Here is an 18,279-nt window from a genome sequence, read left to right on the forward strand (position 1 = left end):
TGGCAAAACCTTCCCAAATTCCAGCCCCGCTCCCCAGGCACCGGCTGCTGCCAGCACACGGGCGGCAATTGCTTCGAAAAGGGGAAAGTTCAGGGGCTGAGCAGCAATCTGCACCAGGGCCAGACAGCGGCCGGGCTGGGGAGAGGGGCCTGGCTGTTCCCCACGGGGAAAAAAAGAGCTCCAGCCTTGCCAGGCTCGGTTTTAGACCAAGAATTGCTCAAGCAAGGCTGGAGCCCGGCACCAGATCCGAGCGTCTTCACGTATCCTGGGAAAGCAGAAATGAAGAGCGGCACCGGCCACCGCGGTGGGCTGGGGAGAGGCTCAGCATCTGCAGATGCTCATCCCTGCTGCAAGCCAGGTTAGCAAATTAGCTCCAAAATTAAAGCAGAGCTGAGAAAACGAGCGCGCAGGGGACTGAAAGCCAAGGATGGGAGAGGAAAGGCTGGCACACCCAAGCGTCCGCTCCAGAGGGGGAAACAGTGATGGGCATTTGACGGTGAAAACACTGCAGAATTAGTGATTAATTAATCCTCACGGGGTCCTGCAAGCCAGATCAGGTGTAATTAAGCCCCGGTTTTATAGCTGAGGAAATGGAGGCATGGGGTTGCAGGAATCTATTCAACTCTGTAGATGCTGGGGGTGTTTGGAGACAGAGGTCTGTCGCCTCGCAGATTGTAAATCCAGCAGAAACCACCGTGACCATCTCGCCTGTCCTCCTGCCTAACGCGTGCCAGGATCTGGCCCTCGGCTCGTTCCCGCTCCAGCCAAACGAGCGAGTTACCTCCCAAGCTAAACCCCCAGCTGATAAAACACTCCTCATGCTCAAGGACACCCACGCCGCTGTAGGGATGGGGTGGCAACCAAGCCTTTTGCAAAGGGATCCTGATTCTATCGTCAAAACCGCCCACCCCGGACCTCCTTGACCTGCAGCTGGGACGGGGCGATGGCAAAGCCAGGCTCCGCATTTTTTCCAGCAAAAAACCCCAGTGAACCTTGCGAGCGGAGTCTGCAACCGCGTTTAACAGCAGCTCTTTGAAAACACCCTACAGATACGTGTATTTTTCCCCTTAAATCACAACTTGCCTGCGAGCAACCAGCCAGAAAGAAAGGAAGAGAGAAAGAAAAAGAAGTGATTTCTCCCCGTTTTGCCGCCGTTATTCCCCCCTCTGAGGTAGACGTCGATCGGGTGGGGATGAACCGCTGGAGAGTGGTTATTCGTCTGGCGAGCAAGCCCACGGCATCCTCGCCGCCCTGCCCCGGCGTCGCCGGCACGATGCATCCCCGCCGAGCCCGTCCCAGTGCCGCTCAGCACTGCCGCAACATGCAGGCGGCGGTGGCCGGCAGCGGCCCCGGCGAGCTGCATTTCTCCGGGGCGGTGATTTTACCGGTGTAATCGATGCAAGAGGCGTTGCGTGTCCGCACGCCCTCGCCGCAAGTTTGGGAGCAGGGGGACCAGGGACCCAGGCGCCAGAGCGGGCAGGGGATGTCTCCGCAGGGCTTGATGTCCTCAGGCTTGAGGGCTCTGTCGCAGGTGGAGGAGGTTTGACCCTCCACGTCCCGGCAATCCACCGTCCGCCTCTGCCAGCCGGAGCCGCACGTCTTGGAGCACTCGGACCAGTCGCCCAGGACCCACTGGGAGGTCAGCATCGGTCGGATGACGTTGGCCGACTTCTTCTCTTTGCCCTTTTGCTTGCTGAAAGGGACGTCCTTGGGGATGAAGAAGGTGTACTTGACTTTTGGTGGGAAGACCTCGCTGGCAATGGTCAGCAGCTGGACAGTCAGGGGCTCCGGGAGCTGTCGGAAGCTCTGCAGCCTCTCCAGGGTCGTCATGGAGCCGCTGTATTTCAGGATAGTCCCCTTAATGAGGATGTCCTGCTCCATGGCCGAGATGGCAAAGTCTCCGTTCAGCAGGTACTTGCCCTCGAGGGTCCTCAGGGCCAGGTAATTCCCGTCGTGACGGACCCCGCGGTGGCTGCGCTGTTTGATGTCGATGTTGGTTGCTCCGGCGGGGATGGTGACGATGTCGTTGTAGCCGTATCTGCACGGGGCAAAGGGACATGGTTATTTTCCTGGACATATTAAGAGGAGACCTGTGCAGGGGATAGCACTTTGCGGGTGGGATCATGGCTCTGAAGCCGTCTTTCTGTAACCCAAGGCGCTCAAGAGCTGGAAATACTGCAGTCGTGCCAGATGAGTGCTCGACTAGAAGACTTTTGCTGAATTACATGCAAAAATGAGTGATGCAATCAAACAAGCAGCCCCACGGTTACCAGCCTCGGTGGGAAATTTCCCTTACTCCCTTCCTTTTGAATTGGGTGAAGGGTTTGGACTAAAAGCCTGGCTCTGCCCAGCGATGCTGTCACTGGCGATGCTGAAGGATAGCGTCGGGTATAGCTAGATATAGAAGAGCAGAACAGGAGAGAGCCGGGGCGCTGCTGGCATCGTATGCACAGAGGGTACGTACATTGGCCAGGTGTTGCTGCCAAAACCAGACCAGCAGTTAAACAGTTAACCCGACAGCCGTCTCGTACTGTAGATGACTTGATATTAACTCAAAAGCCTTTCCTGGAAGACAGCAAGCACTACGGCAGCAAAACCATCCCTACCCGTGGGCAGGCATATCTGCACACTGGACTCGTCTTTAGAAGGGTTTTGCAGCCTCCACGGCGATGCAGAAGAGCTCCCGTCGGAGGGCACAGGGCACATTCCCATGCCAGGGAAGAATTCCGGGAGCAGAGCACCACGGCTCCCGGGACAGCACCGGGAAGGCTTCGGTACTCGAGCCCTCGGCACCCAGTGCTACGCCAATTACTTGCTGCTATAATAAAATGCCACCCTGGCGTGACTCACGCCGTGGGGCTGGCAGGATCGTTTTCCACGCATCCCCGCGGTTGATGCTGTGGTCGGTAATTAGGTTTAGAGTATTTTGGAACGAAGCCTTTGGGTCAAACTCTGCTCTCAGTCACCCTGGCCTCCCTAACTCTGATCTTAATGGGATCTCTTCTTGGCTGTAGCTACCACGCTAATCTCTCTTTAGTTGACCACAAACAATTCATAGGAGAGTGGAAGCCCCATTTCAGCTGGCTCCCTGGAAGGAAACCATTTAGGAAATCTAATTTGACTGCGTGAGTCACCTCGCCGCGTGGAATTGGACGCGTTGGGCTTCTGCTACGATCTTTTCAACAAAAAACCTTAAATTGAGCTCTTTGGCAAAGCAATGGAGATCTTGGGCGAGGGAAGCGGCTGCCTCGATGCCCGCGTCCCAGGACTGAGGTGCACCCCCAAGCCCAGGGAAAAGGTATTGAACTATTTATATCCCGCATCAGCCCTCGAAATATGTGTCCAGCTCGCTGCATTGGGGCGAGACGCATATTGTAAACTCCTCAGGGCAGCAGATTTACTTGCAGAGGCGTACTGAGCCCGTCACCGGTGTCAGCACCAGCTATTATTTTAGGAAATAAACTCTGCTTGGCTTGCATAACGCTGCCCCTGAAATAAACTTAGCATAAGCTCTGGAGTTTGGGGAGGAGACCAGGCTGTTGCAAGGCCACCCGGCTGAGGGTGTTTGCACGGCTGCAAACCCCGGTTAAGGGCACGGAGGGGAAGCCAAGCACTCCTCGAGCCCGGCTGCTGCAAACAAGGTCTGCAGCTAGATGCGACGCTTCGGGTGCGGAAAGCAAACTGGCTTTACGTGACCTAGGAGGAATCCTCATATTCCTAGCCTAGCACTTTTGCAGTAAAAAAAAAGAAGAAAGGAGCATGAGAGGGGAAGCTGGTTTTTCTCCCCCCAACCCCTCTCCACCGACGTCTTCTCCCCAGCGCCTTACTTGGATCGGTTGAGCGAGCCGGATATTTTCCTGCAGGTCGAACCGTTGCCGCCGCACACCCCGCACTTGTCCAGTTTCTTGGAGGACCCCACTACATGATCGCAGCCAGCCTTGATGCACTGCCCGTGGACGCAGATGGAGAGGGTCTCTGGCCCGCACAGCGTCCCATCGATCACCTAGGAAAGCAGGGATGCAGAGGAGCAATTAGGGCATTTGGTCTGAAACGGGGTGGAGAGGGGCGATTACCATCACCAGGTATCTTACTTTGGCCTCAAACACTTTAAATTCGCTCCTCCCCCTGGCTCGGCAAAAGAGCTTGCACCGGTCTCGGGGTGACACCCCCGCGTACTTGGGAACCCACTCCAGGAGATTCCCTTCCAGATCCGTGAAGTTGTAGCTGTTGTACTTCTCGCACTGCTGCTCCCGAAAGCTCTTCCCTGAAAGGAAAGGCGAAACGTGACCCAAAAACCATGGGAAGCCGGTGGTCGGCCGTCACGGACATGCAGGAGCGAGCTGAGGATAGCGGGAGCACGCAAGCAGAGGAGGGATGCCACACACCTCCCACCCAGCCGGAGGGGATCGCAACCCCCAGCAGAAGGCTATTGCACCCCCCGAAAAAAAATATGAATATTCAAGGGAGAGTGGAGCAATCCCTGGCGATGGGTTCTGGAGAAACGGGGCCAGGAGGTGAGCGTGTATCCTGGTTTCGGCTGGGATAGAGTTAATTTTCTTCCTAGTAGGCATAGTGCTGTGTTTTGGATTTAGTAGGAGAAGAATGTTGATAACACGCTGATGTTTTAGTTGTTGCTCAGTGCTGCTTATGCCAGTCAAGGGCTTTTCAGCTTCCCATGCTCTGCCAGGTGCACAAGAAGCTGGGAGGGGGCACAGCCAGAAGAGTTGATCCCAACTGCCCCAAGGGCCATTCCATACCATACGGCGTCATGGGCAGTACAGAAACTGGGGGGGTTGGCCGGGGAGCAGCAATCGCTGCTCGGGAACTGGCTGGGCATCGGTCGGCGGGTGGTGAGCAATTGCATTGTGCATCACTTGCTCTGTATATTATTATTACTGTTATTATTATATTATTATTATTATTTTACTTTATTTTATTTCAATTATTAAACTGTTCTTATCTCAGCCCAGGAGTGTTTCTCACTCTCACTCCTCTGATTCTCTCCCCCATCCCATCGGGGTAGGGGCAGTGAGCGAGCGGCTGCGTGGTGCTGAGCTGCTGGCTGGGGCTGAACCACGACAGCGTGCATTTGGGAATTGTGTCCTTTGGCTATGCGGATGGGTGGCTTTGCAAAGCTGGGCTTACCGTCCGGCGGGCACTCATCGGTGTGGCAGGACTGGTACTTGGCACGCTGGCCCTCGCAGTACCTGCCGCCGTGCTGGGGCTTGGGGCTGTCGCAGTGGCGGTAGGAGAACTGCACGCCGCCGCCGCAGGTCCGGGAGCAGGAGCCCCAGGGGCTCCACGGGCCCCAGCCGCCGTCCACCGCCGGCTGCAAGAAGCCATGAGAAGCCGCTAGATCTGTCCCCAAGCTCATCCACCCCCGGCTGCTCGCTCCCAGGGCGAGCAAAGGTCTGGAGCAATGTTAAAGTCACCCCCCAGCTCCCCTCCCCGCATCCAGCCGGGGCCCTGATCCAGCAAAGCACTTAAGCACATACTTCACATGAAGTTCTTACTGACTTCCACCAGCCTGTTCGTGTGCTTAAAGTTAAGCTTGGGTTTAAGTACTTTGCTGACTGACTCGGAAATCGCCGCTAATTCCCTCGGCAGGGCAAAAAGCGATGATTTAATTGCAGAACGGCGGCTGCTTGCTCTGGTTCAGACCAGCCTGAGCCTCGGCGAAAGGCACGTCAGTGTTTATCTACAAGCTGGGCTGGCCAGTAATAAAGATTAACGAAAGGTGCTACTGAAGGAGAGATATCCAGAAAACAAATCAGGCAAATCCAAAGCTAGCCCAGGAGACGGCAGGACTGGGGCCAGAGGTTTGGGAATCCCAAATGGCCGAGCACCAGCCCGTCAGTCCCCGACCCCCTCCATTACCTGGGGCTTTAGGGCATCCTGTGGCACGCAGCGGCCGTCCCAGCACAGCCCGCCCGCTTTGCAGGAGGTTCCGTCGGCCCACGGCAAGCTGCCGTTCTTGGTTTGGCAAAAGAGCTCCCCGCTGCCGGTCCTGCACCAGAGCTGGGCGCAGATGTCCTCCTCCGTGGTGTTGGGGCAGTGCTGGTAGTCCTTGCCGAAGATCTGCTGGCATTGCTGGTCCAGGCTGTAGAGGGCTCCTCGGCCGGGCAGCTCGGCGGGCAGGGAGAGGGGCTCGGCTGGGGCATCGAGCAAGCAGTCGCCTGGGCAAGGCAGAGATGCATCAAGGCTTGATGGCATGGGTTGCACCAAGCAGGGCACCCCAAACCTCTGTGGGCTGATTTCATAGAATCATAGAATCATAGAATCGTTTAGGTTGGAAAAGACCTTGAAGATCATCCAGTCCAACCATTAACCTACACTACCAAGCCCACACTAAACCAATCAAGGGTAGACCAGACTAAACCATGTCCCCAAGTGCCACCTCTGCCCGTTTTTTGAACACTTCCAGGGATGGGGACTCCCCCACCTCTCTGGGCAGCCTCTTCCAATGCTTGACCACCCTTTCCGTAAAGAAACTTTTCCTAATTTCCAACCTAAACCTCCCCTGGCACAGCTTGAGTCCATTTCCTCTCGTCCTATCGCTAGCTACTTGGGAGAAGAGACCAACACCCACCTCACTACAACCTCCTGTCAGGCAGTTGTAGAGCGATGAGGTCTCCCCTCAGCCTCCTCTTCTCCAGGCTGAACAACCCCAGCTCCCTCAGCCGCTCCCCACCAGCCCTGTGCTCCAGAACCCCCTTCATCCCCCGCCACCCCTCAAAGCATTGCCAAGAGCTTAGGCGATTAAGGAAAAGACTTTCTTGAGCGATGAGGCTCCTTACCGTGCCCTCCGTCCAGGAACTCGGTGAGGTACATGGCGCTGCAAGGGGACCACGGCTGGGTCTTGTTCAAGTGGATGAAAAGAGGAGCCATCATATGGTGCTTGCCAAGGGGCCCGAAGAGCCGCTCGCAGGTCTTGGAGTCATCGTGGGGCATGCTGAGCACGTGGCCTGGGGAGCAGAGAGTGTCGGTGAGCCGCAGCCTCCCAGCCCCTGCTCTGCCGCAGATGATGCGTGGGCAGCTGGGAGCATCTATAAGTTATCAAGCAGTCCCTGTTGCTGCAGAAGCGACTTGCTTCGATAAATCAGAAGCGATAAACAAAACGGTGCGTGCTTGCTCTAGCTCAAAGGTACAGCCCACTGTAAGCAGGGCAAAGCAGCCCAAATTAGTCAGGGCATCTCTAGGAGTAGCAAACCAAAGGGGAGAAGTGCTTGGTCCCACGCCTTAGCTCATCCCAGCAGGCAAATGCACCGATTTACACCAACTCGGGAACTTCTAAGCGCATTTGCTGGTGCAAACCAGCTTCTGCCGGTGCCAGGAGCTCCTCAGCGCTGCCCAAGGCTTGGCGGGTGGTACCCAGCCGGGATGCGGGCGCTGGGCTGTGCTACATCCCCTCCTAGCAGCGGGGCTGGCCACGCCGGACTGAAAAAAGCAGAAACCCCCTCGGGAAGGGATGCATTACCCAGTTCGTGAGCCAGGGTGTAGGCTGCCTGCAGGCCCTCGTCCTCAATCACCGAGCAGCTTTTGTTGCGGTCGCACATGGTGCCGATATCCGCCACTCCCAGCGTGTCGCAGCTTTGGTGCCCGCAGAAGTCCTGTTTGCGAGCAGCGCCCGAGGGGGTTAAGGCAGGGTGAAGGGGTCCCACGTTTGGTAGCCCCAACATCTCCGAGCAGAGCTGGGCAAACCGCTGGGGCTCCGCACCCCAAATGCAACCCCCCCGCCATTGCTTTGCAGCAAGCTCCATCCGTTGCATGGTGGGGGCATCCCTCCTGTCCCTCCAGGATGCCTCAACCCCTTTCCTCTCCCCCCCAAAAAAGCATCCCCAAGGGACCCTTCAGACCTGTCTCGTCAGCAGGATGGCAGTGTCGTAGTGCTCCGGGTGCCGGTCGCTCGGGGGGTTGAACCTTTGCTGCCAGCTGCAGAAGTTGCGCAGGGTGAGCCCGCCGTTGTCCGACACCTCCGGCCCTGCCGCCGCCTCGTCCACCACCAGCACCTTCACCACCACCAGGTTGATGGAATTCTTCAGGCTGGGGTGCTTGTAGATGCGAGCCGCCATGGACATCAGGGTCAGGACGTGGTTCTGTGGGGAGAGAGAGAGGGGCAGGCAAAGCCTGGGTCAAACCTCCGCCTCAGGACTCTTTTTTCTTTTTTGGTTAGGAAAGGAGAAGTCAACCTCATTTATGACGCCTACCACATCCAGGCTGACTCAGGCATCCACCTGGGTTGAATGATTCCTAGTTTTTACTTTCATTAAAAAATAATCCAGCTACCAAGGCAGGAAACATGAAATTGCTAATCTACCCTTAATTGGTTTAGTGTGGACTTGGCAGTGTTAGGTTAATGGTTGGACTGGATGATCTTCAAGGTCTTTTCCAACCTAAATGATTCGATGATTCTATGGACTAAGCGCTGCCTTTTCTGTACATGCTGCTCTACACCTTGCCCGGTGGGAAGGACGGGCAGGACAAGCCCACCCCTGCATCCCCTTCTCCACCTGCCACGAACCCTTTGCACCCAAAAACCCTTCAGGAAAACCTCATGCGTCCCAGCGAGTGCTCTTGCATATTCCCAAAGCATTAACCCTGCCCTCACAGCCCCGAGGCAGGAACCGCCTTGCGCGCAACCTCTCGTGGCTGCAAAACCACCCTTGCATGGCTGTAAAACTCCTGCCCGCGCTGGTCAGCAGGCTTTGCACCCAACGTCCTCGGCGACAAACCGGGGCCGAAACACTTTGAGAGCCGAGTCTTTGCGCGGCAGCATCCCCTGCTCAGATGACTGGACGACCAGAGATTACTTAATATGTCAAACGCGCCAGGGATGTTTAGGCTGATGTAAACATCTTATCGGAGCACTGAAATTCCTCCTCTGCTTGGCACCCATTCACGGCCCCGGAGTCAGGAGAAAAAAATGCAGCTATTACACAATATAGTATTGGGAAAGAGAAAGTGGCTTCTCTCCTCCCCAGATGAATTACACCCCGCGGTCTCACTTCAGCGCCACTATCTAATTAAACTGGAAGGACTCGGTGGAAGCCCTCTCCGACGGCTGAGTTTCACCCAAAAAAACCCATGTTTCCTGAGTGGAGCTGGCTCTGCGTGCTCATCCATCACGACGCTGCCGGGACGGTGATACGCACAAAATGCCATTTTCTTAGCAAACGAGGGAGACGTTTAGGGAGATGCACCCTTCCCCTAACAGCAACGGCGTATTTGGTGCACCGAGAGCCGCTCGCCCAGGGGCAGTTGCGGCTATTTTAAATTATTCTGCCACATTTTATCCCGTCGCTGGCAGCTCTGTGTAAACAGATGTCTCGTTTCAGCAAGACGTATCCCAAGTCCTCGCCGGCTCATTACCCGAGGGCAGGCCCCAGCAAGGATGATGGGAGCGCTGAATAGACTGGTTTATTTAGACTGGCCAGATCTCCGCGACATGACTCACATCCCAGCCCGAAGCATGCAACAAATGTCACGGAGAAGTCGCCGCCGAGGCAAGAAACCCAGGTGAGATCCCCACGAGCGGTTGCTCCAGGGGACTGTTTACCCCACAGGGAAAGTCCATTGGGCACCTTCCTAAAAATATCACAAAGCCTTCCTAAAATTACACGTCTAGACCTAGAAGGATGCTCTGCGCCGGAGGCGCGCATCATGGGATCATCCCCGATTTCCAAGGGAGCAAACCCTGCCCCATCCTCTTGTAGCCCATCACAGGTTTCTCTCCATCCTGGTGGTTGTTACCTGGGAGTTCTCAGTCCCTCCTGCAAATCCCCCGGGCCACCAACCCTCGCATCCTCGGGGTTACATCCAGCCAAGAAACTCTTTCAGCAGCAGGAACGGAGGGACTCTGAAAACATCCGTCCGCCTTCCCTTCGTTTGGAAAGCGAACCGAACAAACGGCTATTTAGTGCAGATTAAAAGGTCAAATTCACTTGTTCCACCATCTGGTGTCTATTTATACCCGTCCTCGGACCGTGCGGGAGTTGGTTCGGTTTCGGATGGACCCTGACTGCTCCGGGGAGAGGAGCCATCCACCTGCACCGCCTTGGCTTGGCCAAGGGTTTGGAGCTGGGGCCAAAAGCAAATTACGGGATCCCTAGGGTTCAGGAGAGGCTGACTGAGCGCTTTTGGCCAACGACCGGCTGCGGACAAATTGAATCCCACTCGTCCCGTCCTCCCTGTCCCTTTGCAAACAGGCTCTGGCTTGACGAGCCACCCAGAAGGGAACGCCGCCTTCTCCGGGGTTTCCTTCCCGGCATCGAGGCCGAGGATGCGGGTACCCATACACCCACCGAGGATGCAGATATCGGGATCAGATGCGGGGCAGCCCCGGGGTCGGGTCTGGGGAGCCCAGAGCTGCAAACGGACTGGTTTCTGCCTCCTTGCAAGGCACCGCAGCACAGCGGGTGCAGGGCGCTTCCCGGCCATTTCCAACCAGCATCCCAGGAGATCTTGGCAGGATTTCTGTCCAGCTGGTAAATACGGCTGGAAAATCAGCCCCTTACCTGCCCCGAGGGGAGAGGACACCAGGCCAAGCCTGAGGGGATCACAGGAGCATCCCTTCTCTGCCCTGTGCAGGGCTTGTACGGCCAGGGCAAGCATCGCAGCTGAGCCACCCCGGTGATGCCCCCCAAAACCTCCTACCTCTTCCCCCCGCCCAGCTGCAATCCTTGGCTCCCTCTGCTCTCAAGAAGATCAAATTCCACCCATTTCCCTCTCCCAAATGAGAGGGGGGGGGATGCCTTTTGCCCGACAACATCTGCATTACGGCAGCTCCGCTATCCCTCCTGCCACAGCACGGCTGCTTCTGGGAGAGCCCTAAGGCAGGCGCGGGTACCACCAGCACTGCCCGACGCGAGACTGCCAGCAGCGAACAGCACGTGCAGAGGGTTAGCAAGGGGAAAAAAAAAATATAAATCAGAGCACGGGGAGCTGGAGTGGTTGTTTTTAACCTGATAGCGTTGCAGGATTTCACTTTCTGATACAGGCTCTTGCAAAATCTCTGCCGACGTTCTCCTTCGTGGGAATCACTCGGAAGCTGAAGTCTGCAGAGATCCCCAAACTGGTTTGTTTTGGATTTTTTTTTTAAAAAATCATTATTATTTTGTGGGGGGAGAAACTGCTCTTACACAGACAGTATTATTGTGGTATGCACATCATGATCTAATATCTCTGGACCCACCCAGCGCAGAAGGATGGCAGGGAGCGTCGTGCAACACCCCGGCATGACTTGCCTCCTTCCGACACCCTCCCCAGCTCGTGGAGATTAATGCTCAACCCGACCTGGGGCTGTAGGTTGGTTTGTTTGATCATAGGGTTGTTTGGTTTGGGTTTTTTCCTCCTCCTTTCTCCCTAGAAGCCAGCATTTCTGTAGGGGGGGGGGGCGGGCGGGAAAGAAACACTGAGATTTCTGGAGTGCAGACAGATGGAAGGAGGAAAACACAGGGTCAGATATGAGGGCTGCCCAGCTTTTAAAAAACAACTGGTAAAAACATATCCCAGCCTGTCTCCCTCCCCCGAAGCGATGTCTGCGTGCTGGCCCCCCGGCTCGGATACCCACAGCGGCTGGCAGCCACCCTGCCAGCCTCCTCCTGCGGTTTAAAGCCCGCGCCAAGAATTTCCTTGCCAAAATGTGGGCGGCAGCCAAGGGAAATGGGGGGCAAGGCAAAGGCGAGGGGGGCACCTTGCCAGCCCGCCGGTGTGCCCGGCTACCCTCCTGCCTCCCCAGCTCTCTGCCCCATCCCTTTTCTGTTTGCCACATGATATTTTCCCCCTTCTCCTTCCCTTTTTGCTGGATATTTGGGGCCGACCTGCAAAAGGAGCAATTACCCCTTTTCAGGGCAGGGGAAACCGAGGCGCACGCAGGACTGCCAGCACCTTTTTGCAGGCACGGATGGACGTGAAGCAAAACCCCGTCCCGAGAGCATCCCAGGGCAGGAGCGCTGCAGTTCGCAATTGCTCCTGGGCTGCTTCGGTGGGAGCCAGCCCCCTTCACACTGCGCCTTTCATACCGAAGCCCTTGATAATCGGTGGTCACCGCGCCAGCGGCGGGGCTGAGACGCGGCAGCTGTTTAACATTACGGGGCGAGGAAGCGAGTGCATCGGCCAGGGGGATATTTAGGGAGGCTGCCCGCTCCTCCGACCCCTTGCACCAAAGCAGATGCAGGCTCGGGGTCACACCGGGGGGACAAATCCCAAAGGAAAAGCAGCGCCAGAGCAGGTCCCCCTTTGCTTTGCAAAGATCCTCTTTAATCCCACCCCGGTTGCCTTTGGGATGGGCTCAGGAGGGGCCAGCTCCTTTTGTCAAGGGATTAAGCGAACTCACCCGCTCAAGCTGCAAAATATCCTAAAGCAAGCCTAGGAGCCGGACACGAGGGGACCTGAGGCTCCAGGGTGGCTTTGGCTTTACCTCCGAGGTCACTTTGACGGTGGATCCGGGTGCGGGAGAGCCTGCAGTGGGACCCCAGCAGTGCCCCGTGCCGCACACGCCAGCACCCACCTGGTCTTAGAGGGAAGGGATTGCAACAGCACTCCTAAAACCCGTGCGCTTTCCAGGCAGATTTACGAGAAGTCAGAAGAATCCCAGCTTAATCAGACCGATCTGACTTTGCCGTGGTCCTCGGTCATTGCCAGCTCTTGGAGTCAGGAATTGCAGACTCCTTGCTTGCAAGAGCAAGGGGAAAAGAAAAGGGGATCGCAGCCATCGCGTTTGCAGAGGAAACTTGGAAACGCGTTTCATCTGCACCCGAGAGACTGGAGAAATCCCACCACAGGAATCCGAATCTGCTGCCAACTGGCTGGGGATGCTGCGGAGGGTTTTTGTAACCACCTGTTGCTTTAGGTGTCTCGGCAAAGATCCCCCGAGCCTTGCAGAGCATCTCTGCAAGTGCAGCCTGTGCTGCAGGTGCTCAGCCAAATGCCTTTTCTTCTGCACGTCAGAGGGGTTAGCCCCTACACTGGCTCCTGCCTCAGTTTCCCATACTCAAACCCAAGTTTCCCATACTCAAAACCACCACTTAATTCTGTTAGCGACACTCACCATCCTTTTTCAGTTTTTTCCCCAAGCATTTTGGCTCCTCTGCAGGAAAACTGCAAAGGATAACTTATGGGTCCAGCCTGGGGCCTCGCACCCATCCCTATATAAGGGGGCTGCTCTTAATCACTGCAGGTCTCATCCTGCCAAGTCCTCCCCGAGCTGCGGCTCCTCGCAGATGTTATTGCTCAGCACTGCCCTGCTGCTAATGCTCCCCAAATACCCCCTCTCCTGCAATCATCAAGCCAGAAGAATGATTAAACCCCCAAATTTCAGGTCTGGTTCTGCTCTCACTTCATCATTTGCTCTCACTTCATCATTTCCTCCTGGTTTACACGAGTATTGCTGGGGGTAGAATTAAGCTCTTGTTATCTAAATTAGGTTAACAGCTGAGCTATAATGGCTCGGATTGATTAGAAATAAATCATTAATAGCATTTTCCTAACAGCATGACATTGATTAAAACTTGCAATGCTTGAACGCATCTTACAGTGACTCTCTTCCACTTGAGCTGTTACAGCTTATGCAAGAAAATAACCGGGTATACAAACAACGCTTGTGACCTTTAATAAATATTTGGTAATTAAAGTGTGGTTACGGGAAGAAAAGTCACTATATAAATATGGGTTCTTCTGACTCAACATTTCTGCTCCCTGGGCATCTCCTAGTCAGCTCTCCAAGATCTCACCAGCACGAGCAAGTGGCCCACAAAATGTAGGTATTTAGGGAGAAGTGAGAGGGCTATTTGGTCTCCTGAGTTAGCAGCAATCGTGCTTCTCCCTGCATTTTTGTGGCTGAGAACAAAAGACACAGAAACCCAGCAGGTGGGTTTTGTTTTGTGTGTGGTTTTTTTTTTTTTTTAACTGCTACACAAGGGCTGGTTGAAGTTTCCTCCCAAATACTTAAATACATTATTGCCCTGTTCATCCAAAATGAGATCTTTAAAGGCTTCCTTCCCATCAAGGAGTACCCTGGGAGGTGATGCAACGATATTGCTCTTGGGGACAAAGAGGAGACGACGGTAAAATGGGAGCCAGGCAGAGGGGAAAGTCACTGGTCCCTAAGGAGGGAGCTGCCATGGACCTACCCAGCAGCATCACCCACCCCCAGGGCAGCACCAGCCAAACCGCAGCAGGGTACCAGCGTTGCAGCCCCTCGGTTGCGTATGTGCGCAGCTCAGCAGCCTGCCGAGAGCTGCCACGGCACACATTTACCCACAGGGTTCTTGCTCCTTGCCCAGCTCAAGCTGGGCATTACCAGGATTCCCCCCCCCAAAAAAATATCACCTTATTTGTAGCAGGGAGCAGACCCCTGGCTGTTGCTTTAAAACCAGCAGGTGCCCAGCTGGCTGCAGAAGATGCAATACATTATTTTTCCTGTCCTCTTGGGGAATCAGAGACCAGCTTTACACTACAGGGAGAGTAATTCCCACCACCACGTATATGCCCGTTGCTTAAAAATTCAGGTTACTCCATTGCAAACTCTATTTTTGACTACTGCGAGCTCTTGGGGGGTTGTTTCCAAGTGCAGCATCCATCGCGCCTTGACCCTCCGCTATCTGTTCTGCCAGCCCGGCTTGGCGGCAGGCAAGCGAAACCAAGCAAGGGGCAAAACCCGAGTGATGCCGAGCAGCTGAAATGAGCTGGAGCTCCAAGGTTTAGCATTTCCCAAGGTCCGGCCCTGCCTGAGCAGGGCTGGAATTAAACCAGTGCTTTATTAGGAGTGGAGAAGCTGGATGAAGCCCCCAAGGGAAGGATAAAGTGGGCAGAAATGGCGAAGCCAGGCTGCCAAAAGCACAGCCCCTGGTTTCAGCTGCCCGACTGCTCCCCGCCGAGCTCCAGCTTCAAGAACTCCTCTACCAGCCCTGGACCCAAACAACCCACCGCAGAGCTCGAGCAACGTCGGCACGCGGTTATCCCCCGCAAAGACCCGCGCGCATTTCAGACCACGCAAACCTGAGTTTGCACCCGAGGACCCGAACAACCCGTCGCTGCAGGGAGCAGGGCGGTGGGGAGCTGGCTTTGCAAGAGGCGTGAAAAATAAGCTGGGAAAGCGGCTGTGACAGCCCTGGAGATGGGCGTGGGGGGCCGAGAGGCCAGGATCTGCGCTCCCGGGGTCTCCGCAAAGCCTGGCCATGGGCAGGGGCTCCGCAGCCGGGGCTTGTTGAAGGAGGGGGAGCGTTTCGGGCGGTGGTGGCTGGGGGAAAGGGCTGTTCGTGCATCTGCTCAGCTGTTAACAGGTGGCTCAGGAGCGGGACTGCGCATTACTCAGCCCCTGGTTTATTTACTATCTGGCCCGAGCTCCTATCCGGAAGGGAGTTAAGCCCATCGCTTTGCAGCACAGCTCTTTCCCTGGAGCAAGAAAGGCGTTAACCCCCTCTGTCCCTCATCTTTGGGGACACCAGACCGATGGGACATCGCCGTGTCCAGCCTGTGCAGATGGGATGGACGCCAGGTCTGGGAAAGGGTCCCCAAACGCTGACCGAACCCCATAGATGAGGGCTGCTCTTTGCCTTTGCCCCAGGGATTTACAGCCCCTGCACAGCAAGGAAAGGTGGGGACAGAGCCAAGGTCCCCCACCCCGCCCCCAGCTCTCTACCTACAACCCAAGGGGGTCCCTGGCACCCCCGGGCTGCTCATCCCTGCAGGGGCCCCGGCAGGGAGCCCCGGGGTAGCGGCAGGGCCAGGAGGGGCTGGGAAGAGGTGGAGAGGCAGCAGGGACGGGGACAGGAGGGACGGAGGTGGGGAGGGGATGGAGGGTTGCAGGGGCAGGGGGGACAGAGGGATGGAAGCTGGAAGGGGATCGAGGGGACAGAGGGATGCAGGGGCAGGAAGGGGAGTGAGGGATGGAGGGGCAGGGGGGACAGAGGCTGGAAGCTGGAACGGGGTGCAGGGGACAGAGGGATGGAGGGGCAGGGGGGATGGAGGCTGGAAGCTGGAAGGGGGTGCAGGGGACAGAGGGATGGAGGGGCAGGGGGGACGGAGGCTGGAAGGGGGTGCAGGGGATGGAGGGGTGCAGAGGATGGAGGATGGAGGGATGCACGGGCAGGGGGGAACAGAGGTGATGGAGGGGACAGAGGAGGGAGGCTGGAAGGGTGTGCAGGAGATGGAGGGATGGAGGGGCAGGGGGGGAGGAAGGACGGAAGCTGGAAGGGGATAGAGGGGCAGGGGGGATACAGGGGCAGGACAGGGAGGGAGGGATGGAGGAGACAGAGGGATGGAGGGGAGCAGGGGGGACAGAGGGATGGAGGGGCCGGAGGGTTACAAGGGCAGGACAGGGAGGGAGGGATGGAGGGGCAGGGGGGACAGAGGGATGCAGGGGCAGGAAGGGGATGCAGGGGCAGGTGGGCAGGGGGTGCAGGGGCAGGGGGGACAAGGGGATGCAGGGGGATGCAAGCGGGCAGGGGATGCAGGGGCAGGGGGGCCGGGGGATGCAGGCGGGCAGGGGATGCAGGGGCAGGGGGGCCGGGGGATGCAGGCGGGCAGGGGATGCAGGGGCAGGGGGGCCGGGGGGTGCAGGCGGGCAGGGGATGCAGGGGCAGGGGGGCCGGGGGGTGCAGGCGGGCAGGGGATGCAGGGGCAGGGGGGCCGGGGGGTGCAGGCGGGCAGGGGATGCAGGGGCAGGGGGGCCGGGGGGTGCAGGCGGGCAGGGGATGCAGGGGCAGGGGGGCCGGGGGGTGCAGGCGGGCAGGGGATGCAGGGGCAGGGGGGCCGGGGGATGCAGGCGGGCAGGGGATGCAGGGGCAGGGGGGCCGGGGGATGCAAGCGGGCAGGGGATGCAGGGGCAGGGGGGCCGGGGGATGCAGGCGGGCAGGGGATGCAGGGGCAGGGGGGCCGGGGGATGCAAGCGGGCAGGGGATGCAGGGGCAGGGGGGCCGGGGGATGCAAGCGGGCAGGGGATGCAGGGGCAGGGGGGCCGGGGGATGCAAGCGGGCAGGGGATGCAGGGGCAGGGGGGCCGGGGGATGCAAGCGGGCAGGGGATGCAGGGGCAGGGGGGCTGGGGGATGCAAGCGGGCAGGGGGATGCAAGCGGGCAGGGGGATGCAAGCGGGCAGGGGGGACGGGGGGTGCAGGCAGGCAGGGGATGCAGGGGCAGGGGGGTCGGGGGTGCAGGCAGGCAGAGGATGCAGGGGCAGGGGGGCCGGGGATGCAGGCGGGCAGGGGATGCAGGGGCAGGGGGAACGGGGGTGCAGGCAGGAAGGGGATGCAGGGGCAGGGGGGACAGGGGGATGCAGGGGGATGCAAGCAGGCAGGGGATGCAGGGGCAGGGGGAACGGGGGTGCAGGCAGGCAGGGGATGCAGGGGCAGGGGGAACGGGGGTGCAGGCGGGCAGGGGATGCAGGGGCAGGGGGGACAGCGGGGCAGGGGGGCCGCCGGCAGCCCTTACCTCCACATCCTCCCCGTAGAAGCGCACCATGGAGGCGTCGGCCACCAGCAGCGTCTCCACGTACCGCGCCTGCGAGACGAAGCGCTTGGCCCTGCGGAGCGGCCCCCCGGCAGCGGCGGCGGCGGCGGGGGGGGCTCCCGGCGGGGCGGCGCGGCGCTGGAGGCGGTGCGGGCGCCTCCAGGGCGGTCCGGGCCAGCGCTGCCCGAGCGGCTGCAGCTCGTAAGCCGCCCCGTCGAGGAGAAAAGCGGCGCGGAGCCCCCCGCCGCAGCGGCTCAGCACGGCGGGGGCGTCGGGGCTGCCCTCCACCGCCCCCGCGTAGAAGCAGCCCCGGCGCGGCGGGGCCCGGCCCGGTGGGCGCCGACCCCCCAAGCGCTGCAAGCGGAGGCGGGGGGCGAGGAAAGCGGCGTCGGGGCGGAGGCGGAGGACGACGGCGCGGCCGAAGGCGGCCAGCCGCAGGGCCAGCTGCCCCGGCGGGGCGGGCAGGCGGGCGGGCAGCAGCGGCTGCGTCTCCCGTGCGAGGAGCGGCGGCGGCGGCAGCGCCCAGGCGTGGCACAGCAGCAGCAGGTGGAGCGGAGCCCGGCCCCCCAGCAGCGCCCGCCGCCCCATGGCCCGGCCCTGCCGCCCCCCCCCCGGGCTTCCCGGCGGCTCCCCCGCAGCCTCCGCGCCGGCTGCGGAGCCCGCTGTATTTATACTTTCTCCCCCCGGCTTTGACATAAGAGGTTTATTTTTGATCTCTCGCTTAGGTCCCCACTCCCCTCCCCTGCCAGCCAGAGCCTGGGGGAGGAGGAGAAGTGAAAGAGAAAAAAAAAAAAAAAAAAAAAAAAGAAAAAAAAAAAAAAAAAGAGAAGCGG

The 18,279-nt window shown here is 58.4% G+C and overlaps 1 protein-coding gene across 1 annotated transcript; it reads right to left on the reverse strand.

The window, feature by feature from the left end:
• Nucleotides 1-1,305: 1,305 nt before the first annotated feature.
• ADAMTS8 (ADAM metallopeptidase with thrombospondin type 1 motif 8) lies at nucleotides 1,306-18,034 on the reverse strand. The gene is made up of 9 exons (XM_075723361.1): nucleotides 17,429-18,034; nucleotides 7,857-8,096; nucleotides 7,478-7,610; nucleotides 6,798-6,965; nucleotides 5,878-6,176; nucleotides 5,146-5,329; nucleotides 4,092-4,264; nucleotides 3,828-4,003; nucleotides 1,306-2,038 (listed from the first exon to the last, which is right to left on the reverse strand). Exons 1-9 carry the CDS (start codon nucleotides 18,032-18,034, stop codon nucleotides 1,306-1,308), a joined length of 2,712 nt encoding a protein of 903 aa, XP_075579476.1.
• Nucleotides 18,035-18,279: the final 245 nt, after the last annotated feature.

This window comes from Pelecanus crispus, chromosome 19 (genome assembly GCF_030463565.1).
Source record: "Pelecanus crispus isolate bPelCri1 chromosome 19, bPelCri1.pri, whole genome shotgun sequence".
NCBI lineage: Eukaryota > Metazoa > Chordata > Aves > Pelecaniformes > Pelecanidae > Pelecanus > Pelecanus crispus.

Bases quoted from the DNA above. Each gene is read 5' to 3' on its own strand.
- ADAMTS8 (XM_075723361.1), bottom strand. From the start codon at position 18,034: ATGGGGCGGCGGGCGCTGCTGGGGGGCCGGGCTCCGCTCCACCTGCTG. The intron at 7,611-7,856 runs GTCTGAAGGGTC...GCTCGCAAACAG, and splicing joins CCATCCTGCTGACGAGACAG to GACTTCTGCGGGCACCAAAG. The intron at 6,177-6,797 runs GTAAGGAGCCTC...TGCCTTGCCCAG, and splicing joins GTTCCTGGACGGAGGGCACG to GCGACTGCTTGCTCGATGCC.